Source organism: Melospiza melodia, chromosome 5, assembly GCF_035770615.1.
Source record: "Melospiza melodia melodia isolate bMelMel2 chromosome 5, bMelMel2.pri, whole genome shotgun sequence".
NCBI classification, from domain to species: domain Eukaryota; kingdom Metazoa; phylum Chordata; class Aves; order Passeriformes; family Passerellidae; genus Melospiza; species Melospiza melodia.
Genome location: NC_086198.1, coordinates 3158377 through 3172863, shown reverse-complemented (window position 1 = coordinate 3172863; position 14487 = coordinate 3158377). Strand labels below are relative to the sequence as shown.

The following is a 14487-nucleotide window of genomic DNA, read 5'->3' as shown; positions in this document are numbered from 1 at the left end:
TGTGCCTGGGACAACTGTAGCTTCCTCACAGTCTCTTATGTGTATAGGGAAGAGAGGTTTGAGAAGCAATAAATTGGGAGGTAAGACCAAAGACCATATTTTTTCTGTAGTTATGAGCATGGTGTAGGGAGAGATAAAATACCTGAGAGTATTGCTATGCTGGAATAGTGATCTACAAATATTGTTAATTACTATGTTTCTTACCATCAATGTGATCTTCTATGTTCTAAAGCAGCAGAATAACAACACACAAAGCAAAAAATTCTCTTCAGATTAACTTAATGTGACTTCAGCTGGCTGTCCTTCTGATCAAATGACCTTATCCTGACCCGAGCACACTGGACAGCATGGAAGAGAAATTTACTCTTCCCACACCAAGGAGAAAAGGAGGATCAAGGTTTAAAATGGGAATCAAGGTATAAAATGGGAATGAAAGGCTTTAGAGCCTTTCAACTCCAAAGGATCTTGGCTCTGGTCTCAGTTTGTGCTCCAATTCCAAGAATAAACATTAATTTATTATATCCAGCAATTGCTGAAAGAATTCAGAGAACAGAAGTGGGAATTAAGGGCCTCAACCTCATTGTTATCCAGCCCATCTCCCAGCCAGCCTCCTCCACAGCAAAAATGTTGGTAGTCCCATATTTAGGGTAGAAACCAGCACAAGCTCCCTCCCTCCCCAGAGCTCCTGATGGGCAGGCAGTTAACACCTTGCTGCAGGTTATAATTTCAAACACCTCCCATGACAAATTAAAGCCCAACTTTATTCTTTTCTGGATTAGTCTGCAGCTACCCAATCTTCACTTAAGAGGGAACAGCACAATTACTTAAAAATGTCAGGTGACCTCAGCAGTTAATGTGCCCTACGTATACTGGATCAGTTCTGCAGAATATTCATGAATGCCAAAGTAGTTGAAGCAATAGCATCCTGTCATGTTCAGAAGGTGGTACTGAGAAAGTCTCCTCCAGGAAACTGATGGTCAGGTTCTTTGGAAATTAGGGGCACACAGATTCACAAACAGTATCAAGAGGACACACATATGAAAGCTGTACCTGAAACTTTAACTTAGACTTAAAAAAAAAAAAAAAAGTTGTTGGTTTCTTTTTAATTAAATATGAAATATTTTATTTCTCTCTTAGAAATTAAATATATTACTATCTCACATAACCAAATTCCCTTCTAAAGGGAATACTGTACATGGCTCCGTAGGAAACATTGTTGCTGTTTCTACTTTAGAAAACTTATGTCAGTAATCTATCAGTCAGGATATTGGCTTTTGGTATATGCCCTTGGGGATTTTCAGACACTGGAAATAGCCAGGAATAAATAATATCTGAGTTTTAAATAGGATGGCGTGATGCTGCTGCTCATCTGTGATAAATCTGTGTGTTTCAATCTGTTTACTTGTGGTCAGCATCCACAAGGAGCAGCCGGACTGTGAGGTTAGGAGCTATTCCCAACCCTCAGCACCTCTGAAACCTTTCATCTCAGGAGGTTCGCTGCGAATGGGGGACCCGCGGCTGCCGCTGCCCCGGGGTGTTCATCCCGCCGGCTGCCCGGGACCCTCATCCTGCCGGCTGCCCCGGGATGCTGATCCCGCCGGCTGCCCGGGACCCTCATCCTGCCGGCTGCCCCGGGATGCTGATCCCGCCGGCTGCCCGGGATGCTGATCCCGCCGGCTGCCCGGGATGTTCACCCTGCCGGCTGCCCCGGGACCCTCATACCCTCATCCTGCCGGCTGCCCGGGATGTTCATCCTGCCGGCTGCCCCGGGATGTTCATCCTGCCGGCTGCCCGGGATGTTCATCCTGCCGGCTGCCCCGGGATGTTCATCCTGCCGGCTGCCCGGGATGCTGATCCCGCCGGCTGCCCGGGACCCTCATCCTGCCGGCTGCCCGGGATGTTCATCCTGCCGGCTGCCCGGGATGTTCATCCTGCCGGCTGTCCGGGATGCTGATCCTGCCGGCTGCCCGGGATGTTCATCCCGCCGGCTGCCCGGGATGCTGATCCTGCCGGCTGCCCGGGATGTTCATCCTGCCGGCTGCCCCGGGATGTTCATCCTGCCGGCTGCCCGGGATGTTCATCCTGCCGGCTGCCCCGGGATGTTCACCCTGCCGGCTGCCCCGGGCTGTTCATCCTGCCGGCTGCCCCGGATGCTGATCCCGCCGGCTGCCCGGGATGTTCACCCTGCCGGCTGCCCCGGGGTGTTCACCCTGCCGGCTGCCCCGGGATGCTGATCCTGCCGCTGCCCGGGATGCTGATCCCGCCGGCTGCCCGGGATGTTCACCCTGCCGGCTGCCCCGGGATGCTGATCCCGCCAGCTGCCCGGGATGTTCACCCTGCCGGCTGCCCGGGATGTTCATCCTGCCGGCTGCCCCGGGATGTTCATCCTGCCGGCTGCCCGGGATGTTCATCCTGCCGGCTGCCCGGGATGTTCATCCTGCCGGCTGCCCGGGATGTTCATCCTGCCGGCTGCCCGGGATGTTCATCCCGCCGGCTGCCCCGGGATGTTCATCCTGCCGGCTGCCCCGGGATGTTCACCCTGCCGGCTGCCCGGGATGCTGATCCCGCCGGCTGCCCGGGATGTTCACCCTGCCGGCTGCCCGGGATGTTCATCCTGCCGGCTGCCCGGGATGTTCATCCTGCCGGCTGCCCGGGATGTTCATCCTGCCGGCTGCCGGAGCCGCCCCGCCGCTCCCTTCTTCCCTCGGAGCGCCTGGCCGCACTTTCGCTTTCACTTCTTCCGGCTCTGGGCAGAGAGCTTCCTCACGGTTTTCGTATGCTGAGAAGCGAGTGCAGAGGTGGGATGCTTCCAGACCCAAGGGGATAAAGCCCGCAGAGGTAAGTCGGTAAAATTCTTCATTTCTTAAAAATAAATGTGAATATTGAGGTGCAAAGGTAAAGCGCTGCCCAGGAGTTCGGGTGATTTCCTTGATCCTGGATTTTTCTTCGCTTGCAAGTTAGCCAAGTCAGTGCCAGTTTTTAAAGTTCTTGCTCATACTGTTAAAACTGTATTTCTTTCTTTTGCCCATCTGAAACGCTGTGTATGAAGTTTGATAATGGGTGTGTGCTTTCTTCACTGGACCCTCCCCCAGGCAAAGCTAAAACACCTGAAGTTGGTTTCAGACTTCTTACAATGAGAAATCCAGGAAAAGGCAGCCCATTGGGCCTCGCTGGAAGCCAGCTAAAGAACCTGATTTGTGATTGCGCAGTACAATTCTTCCGCCTTTTAAACTTAAAGGTGAGCCTGGCAGCAATTGCTGCTGCACCCAGCAGCTGGCTGATCACCCTAAAACTAGCCCTGAGAATGATACAGACCAGGATGCAAGCTTCTGTCACAGATAAAACTTCCCTTTTGTTTTCCTTAGTGTTTCCAGCAGTTGGGGTGCAGAGAAAAGAGGCAGGACAAGTGGTCCTTTATTTTCTCAGCCACGGGACATGGGTGCTGTGCTTGGCAGCAGCTGCAGCAGGAGTTTGTTGTCCCCTTCTCCTCCCCATTAACCAGTGGCAGATGAGTGGAGACCCAGGCTATAAGAGCTGCAGGATGTGGGTCAGCTTGACATGCAGTACCCAGCAGGGAATTGTTTTTTCATTAAGGTTTATTTTAATCCATCTTTTGTAGTCCTTTGTGTGTGCCTTTGCCATGTTTTATGTCCCTCTATCCCTTGCTTGTATGCCCACTCCCACTGGATTGTACAACTGTTTCCCCTTAGATGGCCATGTTGCTGCCAAAAGGCAGCCATGAGATTCCCCTCTGGCCACTCTAATGTGACTTTTGCCACTGGAGCAGTCCTGATGCATGCCCTCTGAAAAGGCAGGTCAGCTGTGGAGTCAAACTCTGCTGGGGTCTGACCTGCTAAGCTCCTGTTTGGCTGCAGGTTGCAGTGTCAACTCCTTGGAGTGTTTTGTTATGCTAATGGAAATTTGTCTCTTTAGAAAATATCAGTTATGAAGAATTCTTCCCTTTTTCTATACAAATGTGCAGGTTTAATTTCTCTTCTCATTTCTTGTTTCATTGTTTGCTAAAGCCTGATACTCTAATGTGCTCAAAGCTCAATCATATTAATCAAACACAGCATCCTAGCAAAAGAAAGTGGGAGCTGCAGAAGAAAGAAAGCTCACACTTCCCATGAGTTAGTCTTTTGAGAAGCTCTTCTAGCTTCCTGCTAAGTCTAGGCAGGTTTATTCCCATCTATAGCCTGTTCTGTACTGGGGCACTGATAGCCTTCTCTGCCTGGGAGCCCGTCCTTCTGAGACGGAACTAATTGGTAAATTGAGGTTGGCAGGTAGGTTCCAAGCTTGTTGGCAGAAGGCCATACAGATAAGTGTGTATAAGACTGTGGAGACACTGTCAGACATCAGGGTTGAAAGTATAAGCTTTCTATTTTTTAAAAAAGAAAAATATTGAAGACAGGAGCCTAAGCTTATTGTCCTGTGCTACAGCATGAAAAAAAACATTCTGGCAAGCACTCACAAAGTATATTCTCCCTCTACTAAGGATTAATTCTGTAGAGAATAATATGGAAGATACAGAGGATTCTTCTTTTGATTAGAAGAAATTCCATTTAATTAGGCAGGCTCTATGACTCAGAAGACTAGTCAAACCCTTGTCAGCTCACACAGCTCTGTTCTGATCAGAATTTTTATGGAATCAATTTTCTTTCTTTGGGCAGTAAAGTTTCATTACAAGATCACCAGGTGAATTTAAATCTAATGGATACCAAATGGAAAATGAACAAAATATGAAAAAAGCCTAAGATTCATTAGAAATGTAATGACAAAACAGGTATAGCCATTGAAAATTAGAATTTCAATGTTGATACCCTAATCTAAATGAACAAAAGATATAGGGTGGAGTATAGAAATTCTTAAATGTATAAGTTTTCCTGAAAGTATTTGGATAATTATATTGAATCTAGGGGCAGTGTCTCCTCTACACCTTGGCTGTTATCGATTTCTTTCTCTGATTAAGTTGGTGCTGATTTATTTTTTGTGTTCACACTTTCTCATATATGTTTCTATAGCCTGGTATTCCTTCTTTCTCTATAAGATGGAAAGACAGATAGAATTTTGTGTGATTGACTTGGAAAATAAAAACTGGCAAGAACAGTAAAAGAAACAAGTGGTATATTACGTATTTTTACTGCATATAACTGTAAATATTTTAGATGTAATTAAGCTCAGGGATCAGTTACTAACATTGAGAGGCTTATGTACAATTTGTCATATTTATTGTATTTTATGAATGTTAAAGCCATGCCAAATTAATCAGAAAAGAGAAAGCAACTGGAAATTTTCATCGATAATAGATAAAGTTGGTAGCTTTTTGAACATACCTATTTTTGTGCGAGACAATATTATTGCTTTTAAATAAAAGTATTTATTTAGAGCGATTATTAGACATAACTCTTCTGCAGAAGTAAATGCAGAAGAAGTTCATGGATTAAAACCACTGACTGCTTGCTCAGTATGAAATCACATATTTTTTAAGACTTGCTTGCTTAGCCTTCAGCTGAAGACGCAAGTCATGTCAAAATGATTGTAATTTGCAGTGTTCTTTTTGCCTTTGCAGATAGAATGATGCGAAACGCTATTCTTTGGTGGAGCAGCTTATGTGTCAGACTGATGTTTGTCTTCTGGCCGTGTGCATCAGCTGGAAAGCAGTGTCATATCCAAAATGAAATGGCTGACTGCAGTCACCTAAAGCTGACTCAAATTCCCTCTGATCTTCCAGGCAATATAACGAGTTTGGACATTTCTCATAATCAGCTAAAACAGCTAGGTCCTGTAAATTTGACCAAGTACAGCCAGCTGGTTTACTTGAATGCAGGCTACAACAGCATCTCTAAACTGCAACCAGAATTGTGCCAAAATGTGCCCCTGTTGCAGATTCTGAAGTTAGAACATAATGAATTGTATAAGCTCCCTGACAGAGTCTTTGCTTCCTGCACCAACCTGACTGAGCTCAATCTAGGATACAACAGACTAAATATAAAAAATCATCCTTTCAAAACCCTGAAGGTAAGAGTTAGAAATGCACCTTTTCATGTAAACAAAGTATAAATGGGGAATTTACTGTATTTTCCAGTGTTATACAGAACTGCTTTGCTATCTCAAAATACCCAACATATAATCTTTCACTGATTTTTGCTGAAGAAGAGGCCTTGTGGCTTCTTCTGTTATAGCATGTTGGAGTCTCAGTCATCTTTGTGAGTCAATGCTCTCCATTCCTCTTTCTGTATTGCATCCCTTTGAAGCATCTCTCCCATGCAGGCTGTGTGCTGAGCCAATAGCAGCAGCAGATGATGACAATATTGAAGTGGATGCTGTGGAATCTGAGCTGCCTGGGTAGCTGGTAGCCTCAGTTCTCAAAGTTGAGGTTTAAATATTCAAACCAGGAAGGCCAGTGCTTAGGCTGAATGTATCTCTCAGGACTTCAAGAGCTGTGAAAGAGTAAAAATGTTTTTATTGTACCTTTGCTTTCTCTGCTAGTTTACATGTGGTTAAATATTCGTGTCTGTAGCAGAGATTGGGGGACCACCACAGAAAGCAGGAAAGGACTATTTCACTGTCTTTGTACCAGGCAGGACTCATGCAAAATGAAGAGCCCAAGGACAAAAAAAAGTAAAGTAAGGACAATGTGTAGGTACTAATTGTCACTCAGTGTTCCAATGAGTATGTATGTGGTTTGGAATAGGTCTGAGCTTTCCTGCTAAACTCAGTATTCCAGTTCAGTTGCATGAAGTGTACTTGCTTGCACTGTAGGACTGCTGGCACAACTAAATACAGTGAGTGCAACCAGCTTCCGTGTTGGGAACTTCACCTTCCTCATTCCATTTATGGGACTGGACCACGCTGAAAAAGCATGGAATGCAATGTCTTACACTGCAATAGTTGTAACTACAGCCATCTGTAGGCTTTTGCATTTATCACTTTATATGAGTGAGGGCCTTCAGTGAATCAAGGAGCTTTAATTAAATCTACTTTGGTTTGCAGTAAATACTTTAGCAGGTTAATACCATTAATACCATGAAAGTTACTGGTGTGAAAAATATAGAATACTTGTTTCAGCAGGAGCTTGAAAGCTGCCATTTCTGTATTGCAAATTTATTTTAAGTGTAGTATTGCAACTAATTTCTGATCAGTTGTACTTTAATGAAATATTTCTAAATTTTTTTGTGTATTGCATAAAATAAAGATTAAAAATTAATTTTATACCTTTTTTTCTTGCATATTCTCTCCAGAACTTGAAAATTTTGGACCTATCTCATAATTCTTTGAAGTCAGCCAATTTAGGATTGGAGCAGCAGTTGGAGAAACTTCATGAACTCATGTTGGGGAGCAACCAAATCACTGAGTTGAAAAAAGAAGACTTCAGTTTTCTTAGCAACACATCATTAAATAGTCTTGATTTGTCATCAAATCCACTAAAAGAGGTAGGAAGTATTTCAACAGAAATTTAACAGGTGTAAGTATAAAATGGAACTATTCTGATTTGCCCTTTATGGTTGTATGGCGTTTACATTACAATTTTGATCCAGTGAGGTCCAAAACCCATTCCATTTTATACAGCATTCCTCCTGACCTCCAGCAGTGATTTACAGAATTACTGTTTTGCCACTGAAATTGGCACAGGCTGGTTTCATATGGGTTGGTTCCATGTAGATCAGAGGTCTCAAGCAAAACCTAAATTGAGATGCTCTTAGAATCCTTAGCAGGTATTTTCTGTGCAGAACTATTTTTGCACGTGCTGAAGGTGAAGGGCTGACGCGCTTTCTAAGTGGGTATAAAGTGTGGTAATATGCAAGTCTGGTTATACAATCTAGGTTTCACTTCTCAGTTAACCAAAGAGAGCGTTCAACTCGAGGCTGTGGGAACATCAGAGAAATAATCATTCCAGAAACATATACCTATTCCTTAAAAAAAACCCCACGTGGGTGCTTTGTCTTCCATCTGTGCTCTCTGACCTGCTTCTCAGTGTTTCGATTCTTTGAAGAGTGATGGTTAAGTGTGGCAATTCTAAACTGGTTGACTCTCAGCATATGAATACTGAATATGCATTGAATTTCCTTGGTTCGTTTGGTTTTTGTTTGTTTCTTTTGCTTTGTCTCCCAGTTGGTTGATCTCTAAAAAATATGTACACCGAACCTACAAGAATATTTTAAAGTGGTATAAGTTTGTATCCATGCTAAGAGTGAATCCCACCATCCTCTTTCACTTGGCCTCTTCATCCCTCCCTCTTTCTGATACCAGCTTTTATGAGGCTTTGTGCTGGATCACTGAGGAAACTCTACAGGTGTTTTGGCTTGGTTGGCTTGTAGTCACACTGGTTCCCTGCGTGGTTCACTGTGTGACTGCAAGTGGGGCTATTCTGGCACAAGGGCACAGGGTGTAGATGAGTAAATGGCACTACTTTTTTCCTGGGCACTGCTACTTTGTGCCAGTTTCAGCTGCTCTGGTTTTACAGTACTGCTATCTAAAAAGCAGCCTTATGCATTTGAATAATTCTGAAAAATGGAGTATTTAATCCCTCAGCTGTATGTTAATCAAGATGAGGGGCCAGCACTATGATAAAAGCTTGTGATCCATATTGTGAAAGCAAGTGTGTAGTATTAGGTTTCATATTAGCTTCAGTTTGCACATAGAAACTGGGTTTCTTCTTGTCTGTCTGCAGACCTAATAACTAGTAGATTAGTATACCTAGCAGATATCAATAAAAGAAATTTGAAAAAAGAAATCAAACATTTTAAGATACTTCTAGAGAAGAAGTTTTGGTTATTGGATTGAAACTTGCATCCCACTAAGCCACTTTCTGTCTTCTTCTGAAATAATACTACTCAGATTTATGATAATCATGTTATAAGTGATAGAACTATTGTCACAAGAAGTGTAAACTCCATAAAGTGTTTGTCTGAACTTGGCTGTGAAGCAATCTGAGTGTAGGAGTTCTATTCTTCTAAGAAATTGCATTTGAAAGCCTTTCCAAGTTTTCGTTTTATTGGTCAACTTTCTTACATCATTCTTGTTTAGCTCAAGTTTTTTTTCTTATCCTTTCAGTTTCATACGGGATGCTTCCATACAATTGGAAATTTGCGTGGCCTCATACTGAACAATGTTGAACTTGGTGAAAATCGCACAAAGAAACTTTGTACAGAATTGTCAAACACAGCAATTCGAAACCTCTCACTAAGCCATGTGAAACTTTCCTACATTGGCAAGTCAACTTTCCAGGGACTGCAAGGAACAAATCTTACAATTTTAAACCTTTCCCAAAATTCTCTCTCTGTCATAGAAAACGATTCATTTCAGTGGCTTTCAAGTTTACAATACTTAAACCTGAAGATTAATAATATTCATGTAACTTCGCGTTTATTTTATGGATTATCCAACCTTAAATATTTGAATCTCATAAACTCACTTGCTGGGAAAATTGAAGATTTTTCTTTTCATTGGCTGTACCACCTGGAGTACCTTATAATGGATAATAACAATTTTCCAGGAATTACTGCTAACATGTTCACAGGTCTGAATAACCTGAAATATCTGAGTCTCTGCAACTGCAACATAAACTTACAAAGAATAACTAATAAAACATTTTCATCACTTGCTAATTCTAGCTTACAGGTTCTCAACCTCACAAAAACCAGAATCTCTACAATAGAAAGCGGGGCATTTTCTTCCCTGGGACACCTGAAAATTCTTGATCTTGGTCTCAATGAAATTAGTCAACAGCTTACAGGTCATGAGTTTAAAGGTCTCAATAATATACAAGATATTTATCTTTCCTATAATAAAAACTTGACTTTGCAAAGCGAATCATTCATTTTTGTCCCAGGCCTTAGAAAACTGATGCTGAGGAAGGTAGGCTGCAGTAATCTGGCCTTTTCTCCTTCACCTTTTCATCCTCTACGAAACCTAACTGTCCTGGACATCAGCAATAACAACATAGCAAACATACAAGAAGACTTGTTTGATGGACTTGACAAACTTGACATCCTGGACTTGCAGCACAATAATTTAGCCCGGCTTTGGAAACATGCAAATCCAGGTGGCCCTGTTCTTTTTTTAAAGGGTCTTCCCAATTTGCAGATTCTTAATTTAAAATCAAATGGGCTTGACGAAATTCCAGTTCAGGTTTTCAAGGGTCTGTTTCAATTAAAACACTTGGATTTAGGCTCAAATAATTTGAATTTGCTTCCAGCAACTCTGTTTGACGACCAAGCCTCTCTGAATTCATTGAACCTTCAGAAAAATCTGATAACCTCAGTTGAAGAAAAAGTATTTGGTCTACCTTTCAGGAGCTTGAGAAGACTAGAGATGGATTCCAATCCCTTTGATTGTACCTGTGAAAGCATTGCTTGGTTTGCTGATTGGCTTAATGAGACCCAAGCAGATATACCCGGATTGAGGTCCCAGTACATTTGCAACACCCCACCTAAATATCATGGCAGTCTGGTTTTGTATTTTGATAGCTCAGCCTGCAAAGACAGTGCTCCATTTAAACTTCTTTTTGTGATCTCTACCACTATTGTGACACTATTCATTTTTATCGTCCTTACCATCCATTTTGAAGGGTGGAGAATAGCTTTCTACTGGAATATTTTAGTCAATCGAATGCTTGGTTTTAAAGAATTTGAGAGACAACAGGAACAGTATGATTATGATGCCTATGTTATTCATGCAAGAGAAGACAAGAATTGGGTGTCTAAAAATTTCATGTCTCTGGAAAAAAATAACCACTTTGAAATTAAGTTTTGTTTAGAAGAACGGGATTTTGAAGCAGGTGTATCTGTATTTGAAGCCACAATTAACAGCATAAAAATGAGCAGGAAGATTATTTTTGTTGTGACTGAACACCTTTTACAGGATCCCTGGTGTAAAAAGTGAGTAGGATTTGAAATTTTATCTGTAAGAGGAAAAATTTCTTAAGAGATATTTTACCAAGTTAAGTTTTTAGTTGTAATTTAATGAAAAATACCATTTAATGAAAAATACCAACTCAAAATCTACTTCAGTATATTTACCTAATATATTGTAACTTCAAAATAATTCCTAAGTTAATAAAGTTAATTGTTTCACACATATGGTAGTGTACATTTGAATATCTAAGTCAATGTTTTAGGCATTTTTTTGGGTGTTTTTTGTGGGGTTTTTTGTTTGTTTGATTTAGTTGTTTGGGTTTTTAGATTTGTTTTTGTTGTGGTTTTTTCGTTGTTTTTTGTTTGGTTGGTTTGTTGGGTTTTTTTTTGCTTTCAGGGCTTTTTGGGAGGGGTCTTTTGTTTAGTTTTGTTTGGTTGGGGTTTTTTTCCCAAAAGTCAAGATGATACCTTTGCAGTTTGCTTTCCTTAAATCACACATTTGAAGAAGAGCAACAATGAGTGAGACCACTAGAATTGAAAGATGGTTTTTGTTTCCCTTTAAGTTAGTCTTTTCACTATTCTTATATAGTGGTCTCATAAAGAAAGGGATTTTGCTAAACAAGGCAATATCAAGACAGTACACTTAGGTTATATTTTTAGAGCGTTCTTTTATTTTTTTTTAGTTAGAGGCAACTTTTAATTTAAGGAAAGTAATAACCATTGTATATCACAAAATAGATACTAAGATCCCGTTAATCTTTTCTTTCTCTTTCACATAAAAGAAAACACTGATTTTTGTCTTATTTTTGCTTCAGTTTCAAGGTATATCATGCTCTCCAGCAAGCCATTGAACAAAGTCGGGACTCCATCATACTGATCTTTCTTGATGATATCCAAGATTACAAGTTGTATCATGCACTTCACCTGAGAAGAGGAATGTTCAGATCTCGCTGCATCTTGAACTGGCCAGCCCAGAAAGAACGAGTCAGTGCATTTCATCAGCAATTAGTGATGGCACTTAAATGTAGAAGTAAAGTGCACTGATTTTTGAACTACAGATTTGAATTATGGGGCCATTTCATTGTGTACTTTCTACCACTGGAAAACTAGCAAGCCTTCATGAAGGTCTGAAGAAGTTTGTCATCCTGTAAATATATGTAAGGGGCACTATCATTTAAATTTGTTTATATTCCTATTTTTGCTGATATTTTAATTCAGCTGCACTGAAGTGATGTTAAAAGAGATCATGGTGGATAGTCATTTCAATCGGTGTATTGAAAATGTGGTAGAAATTCTGAAAAGCAGTGAGAATCACTGATGTTCTATGAAATGATGTAGGATAGAAAAGACAGACTTTCTAAGGGGATATACAAAAGAAAATGCATTAATGATAAAACAGCAAAATCTTTATAGAAGGTAGAGTGGACACTAGTTCTTGCTTTTGAAACATGGGGGATTCAATGCCTCCAGCTGGAAAGCTTTCCTTGTGAAACACATTAAGCAACACAGAAAATTACTTCTGTAATTCAAAACAAGAATTTGCAGTTCAAAAGTGAGTTTCAAAGTGAGCAGCTTCAAAGTGGGTTTTAATACCTATGTGATTATGCCTTCTGGGGGCTAATACTGGTTGCTGTCAAAAAGTGATGAGTCAAATGATTAGGCTGATCAGTCAAATGATTTAATAAATTTGGTATCAGGAAAAAAAATTTTTGCTCTTCTCTGGTTAAATTCAGAGAGCTGGCAGGACATTAACACTGAGAGGTGTCACCTTGATTCTTAGAATGCACACAAAACTGTACACAGAACTTGAAATCAATGTGAAACATTGCTGCACCTATATAAAATTGATAAAAGCACAGATGTTTCTATAATATAGCCAGAAGACAACTTTGTGGAGAAAGTGGTGCTACTGCAATTTCATTACCAAAAATTTTGTTAATGGTAAAGCAACAACAACAAAAACAAAGAAATCATTTTAAATAGTATCAGAAACATTATTGTGACCACAGGTAGAGGTGGAGTGGGAAAAAAATTTCTGTGCTAGATTAATTACAGGTTTTTTTAATCCCTTTATACACAGCTTTGCCTTTGATAGCTAAAAACAAAACTGTAAAAAATCAGATAGAATCCTGCAGTTTATTTCTTGCATATTCAGCTAGTTTTTTTCCTGAGCATATTTTACAGAAGCGTGGGCTAGATGGCAATTGCCAGGGCATTAAGCTTCAAACATATGGGCTAGTAGCTTGATCTGGAGAGAGAGCTGAGGCTGAGCAAAATGTGCTTTCAAAAGTGTTTATAATGTTTAACACTGGCTAAAATGATGGTGAATATGAGCACAAGTTATTGTAAATTAGACACAAGTCAGTCATTTGTATAGTTTTGTTAATATTTAATTGCTACTGCAAGGACCTTTTAAAACTTTGTCAGCTTTTAGTAGGTCTGTGATCCTTCAATAGCTCAGGAATATTTTTAAATTGCCTTTTTCCCCTAGCATTTCCCTCATCAACTTCAATACCACTGTTGCTACAAGAATGCTGTTTTACTGCTTTAGAAAACAGTTCTGTACTTCACATTTAAAACTGCTTTTCTCATTATTTGCTATATGTGTAGATGAAAAATTGGGTTTTAACAGGTTTCCTATTGTCCCATGATGATAGAAACCTAAACAAGACAAATAATTAGTGAAATATAATTTTTTCATGCACTGGAATAGTGAAGGGGGTGCAGATGTCTTCACTTGCCTGGGAAGTCCTGAGTGAAAACAAAACAGGCTTTGTTTACAGCTGAAGTGATAGATGATGATTCCCTAATTACAGCAATAGGATTATCCCCATTGTGATGCTTTCATCTCATCTTTCTCACCTTTTCAGGAGAAGTGACAAATTCTTTCTTCATGCTTAGGCCATGAAAGTTGAGGAGGCAAGTTGGTAATTATGGTGTGCCAGGTATGCACCATATCAACTGTTCTTTGTCTTATTTAAAGACTAACATGTGACAGGGTTCCTATCCTGAATCTGCAATGACACATAGCAGCAGAATTTCTCTTTCCACATTAACATAAATTGTTTAGAAAATGCTAGTAGTTCACATGGATATTATTGGTATTCACATGGATATTAAAAATGACATAAAGATGAAGAGAACACATGGAGAAATGCTGCAGTGAAATGTGATGCAAGAGGTCAGACTAGATTATCTAATGGTCTTTTCTGATTCTTAGAGCCTGACAAATGACAGCATGTCTAAATTCTTAAAGATTTTTCTAGTTACTACAAAAGTCTCCAAAATTGGTTTCAGAAGAGTGAAAAAAATCTTATAAATGCTTAGTTTTGTAATACAGCTAGGAATACAAAGAAGTACTGGGTGATGAATGAAAAATCCCTTTAAATTATAAAAATATGATGAATATATTCTAAACAGTTATTTTAGTACATAGATGCAGTTTAAAATAATCTACCACAGTAATAGACATTATAAAGGTTCACAATGTATAAAATAATAAAAAAACTGGTTCATAATGTAGAAAAAAAAAAGGCACAAAAATAATAATCACAGGGCCAGTGATAATCATCAGTTATAGCAGACCTAAAATTTTCCTATAAATTTTCCCTGTTTTCCTGAAAGTTACTTC

The 14487-nt window shown here is 40.3% G+C and overlaps 1 protein-coding gene across 5 annotated transcripts in view; it reads left to right on the top strand.

Annotated features, from left to right (window-relative positions):
- Window positions 1–12494, top strand: part of TLR3 (toll like receptor 3) — a 34662-nt gene extending 22168 nt beyond the window's left edge. Inside the window, exons 1-6 of one of the 5 annotated variants that reach the window (XM_063156071.1) lie at window positions 2733–2838; window positions 3093–3238; window positions 5570–6018; window positions 7242–7433; window positions 9055–10880; window positions 11672–12494. In XM_063156071.1, coding sequence (XP_063012141.1) covers window positions 5575–6018; window positions 7242–7433; window positions 9055–10880; window positions 11672–11900 — 2691 coding nt within the window. In that variant the 5' untranslated portion in view covers window positions 2733–2838; window positions 3093–3238; window positions 5570–5574 and the 3' untranslated portion in view covers window positions 11901–12494. Of the gene's footprint in view, window positions 1–2723; window positions 2839–3049; window positions 3239–5569; window positions 6019–7241; window positions 7434–9054; window positions 10881–11671 lie in introns of those variants that run through there. The other 4 variants (XM_063156070.1, XM_063156069.1, XM_063156068.1 and 1 more) reach the window with 4 other exon arrangements.
- Window positions 12495–14487: the final 1993 nt, after the last annotated feature.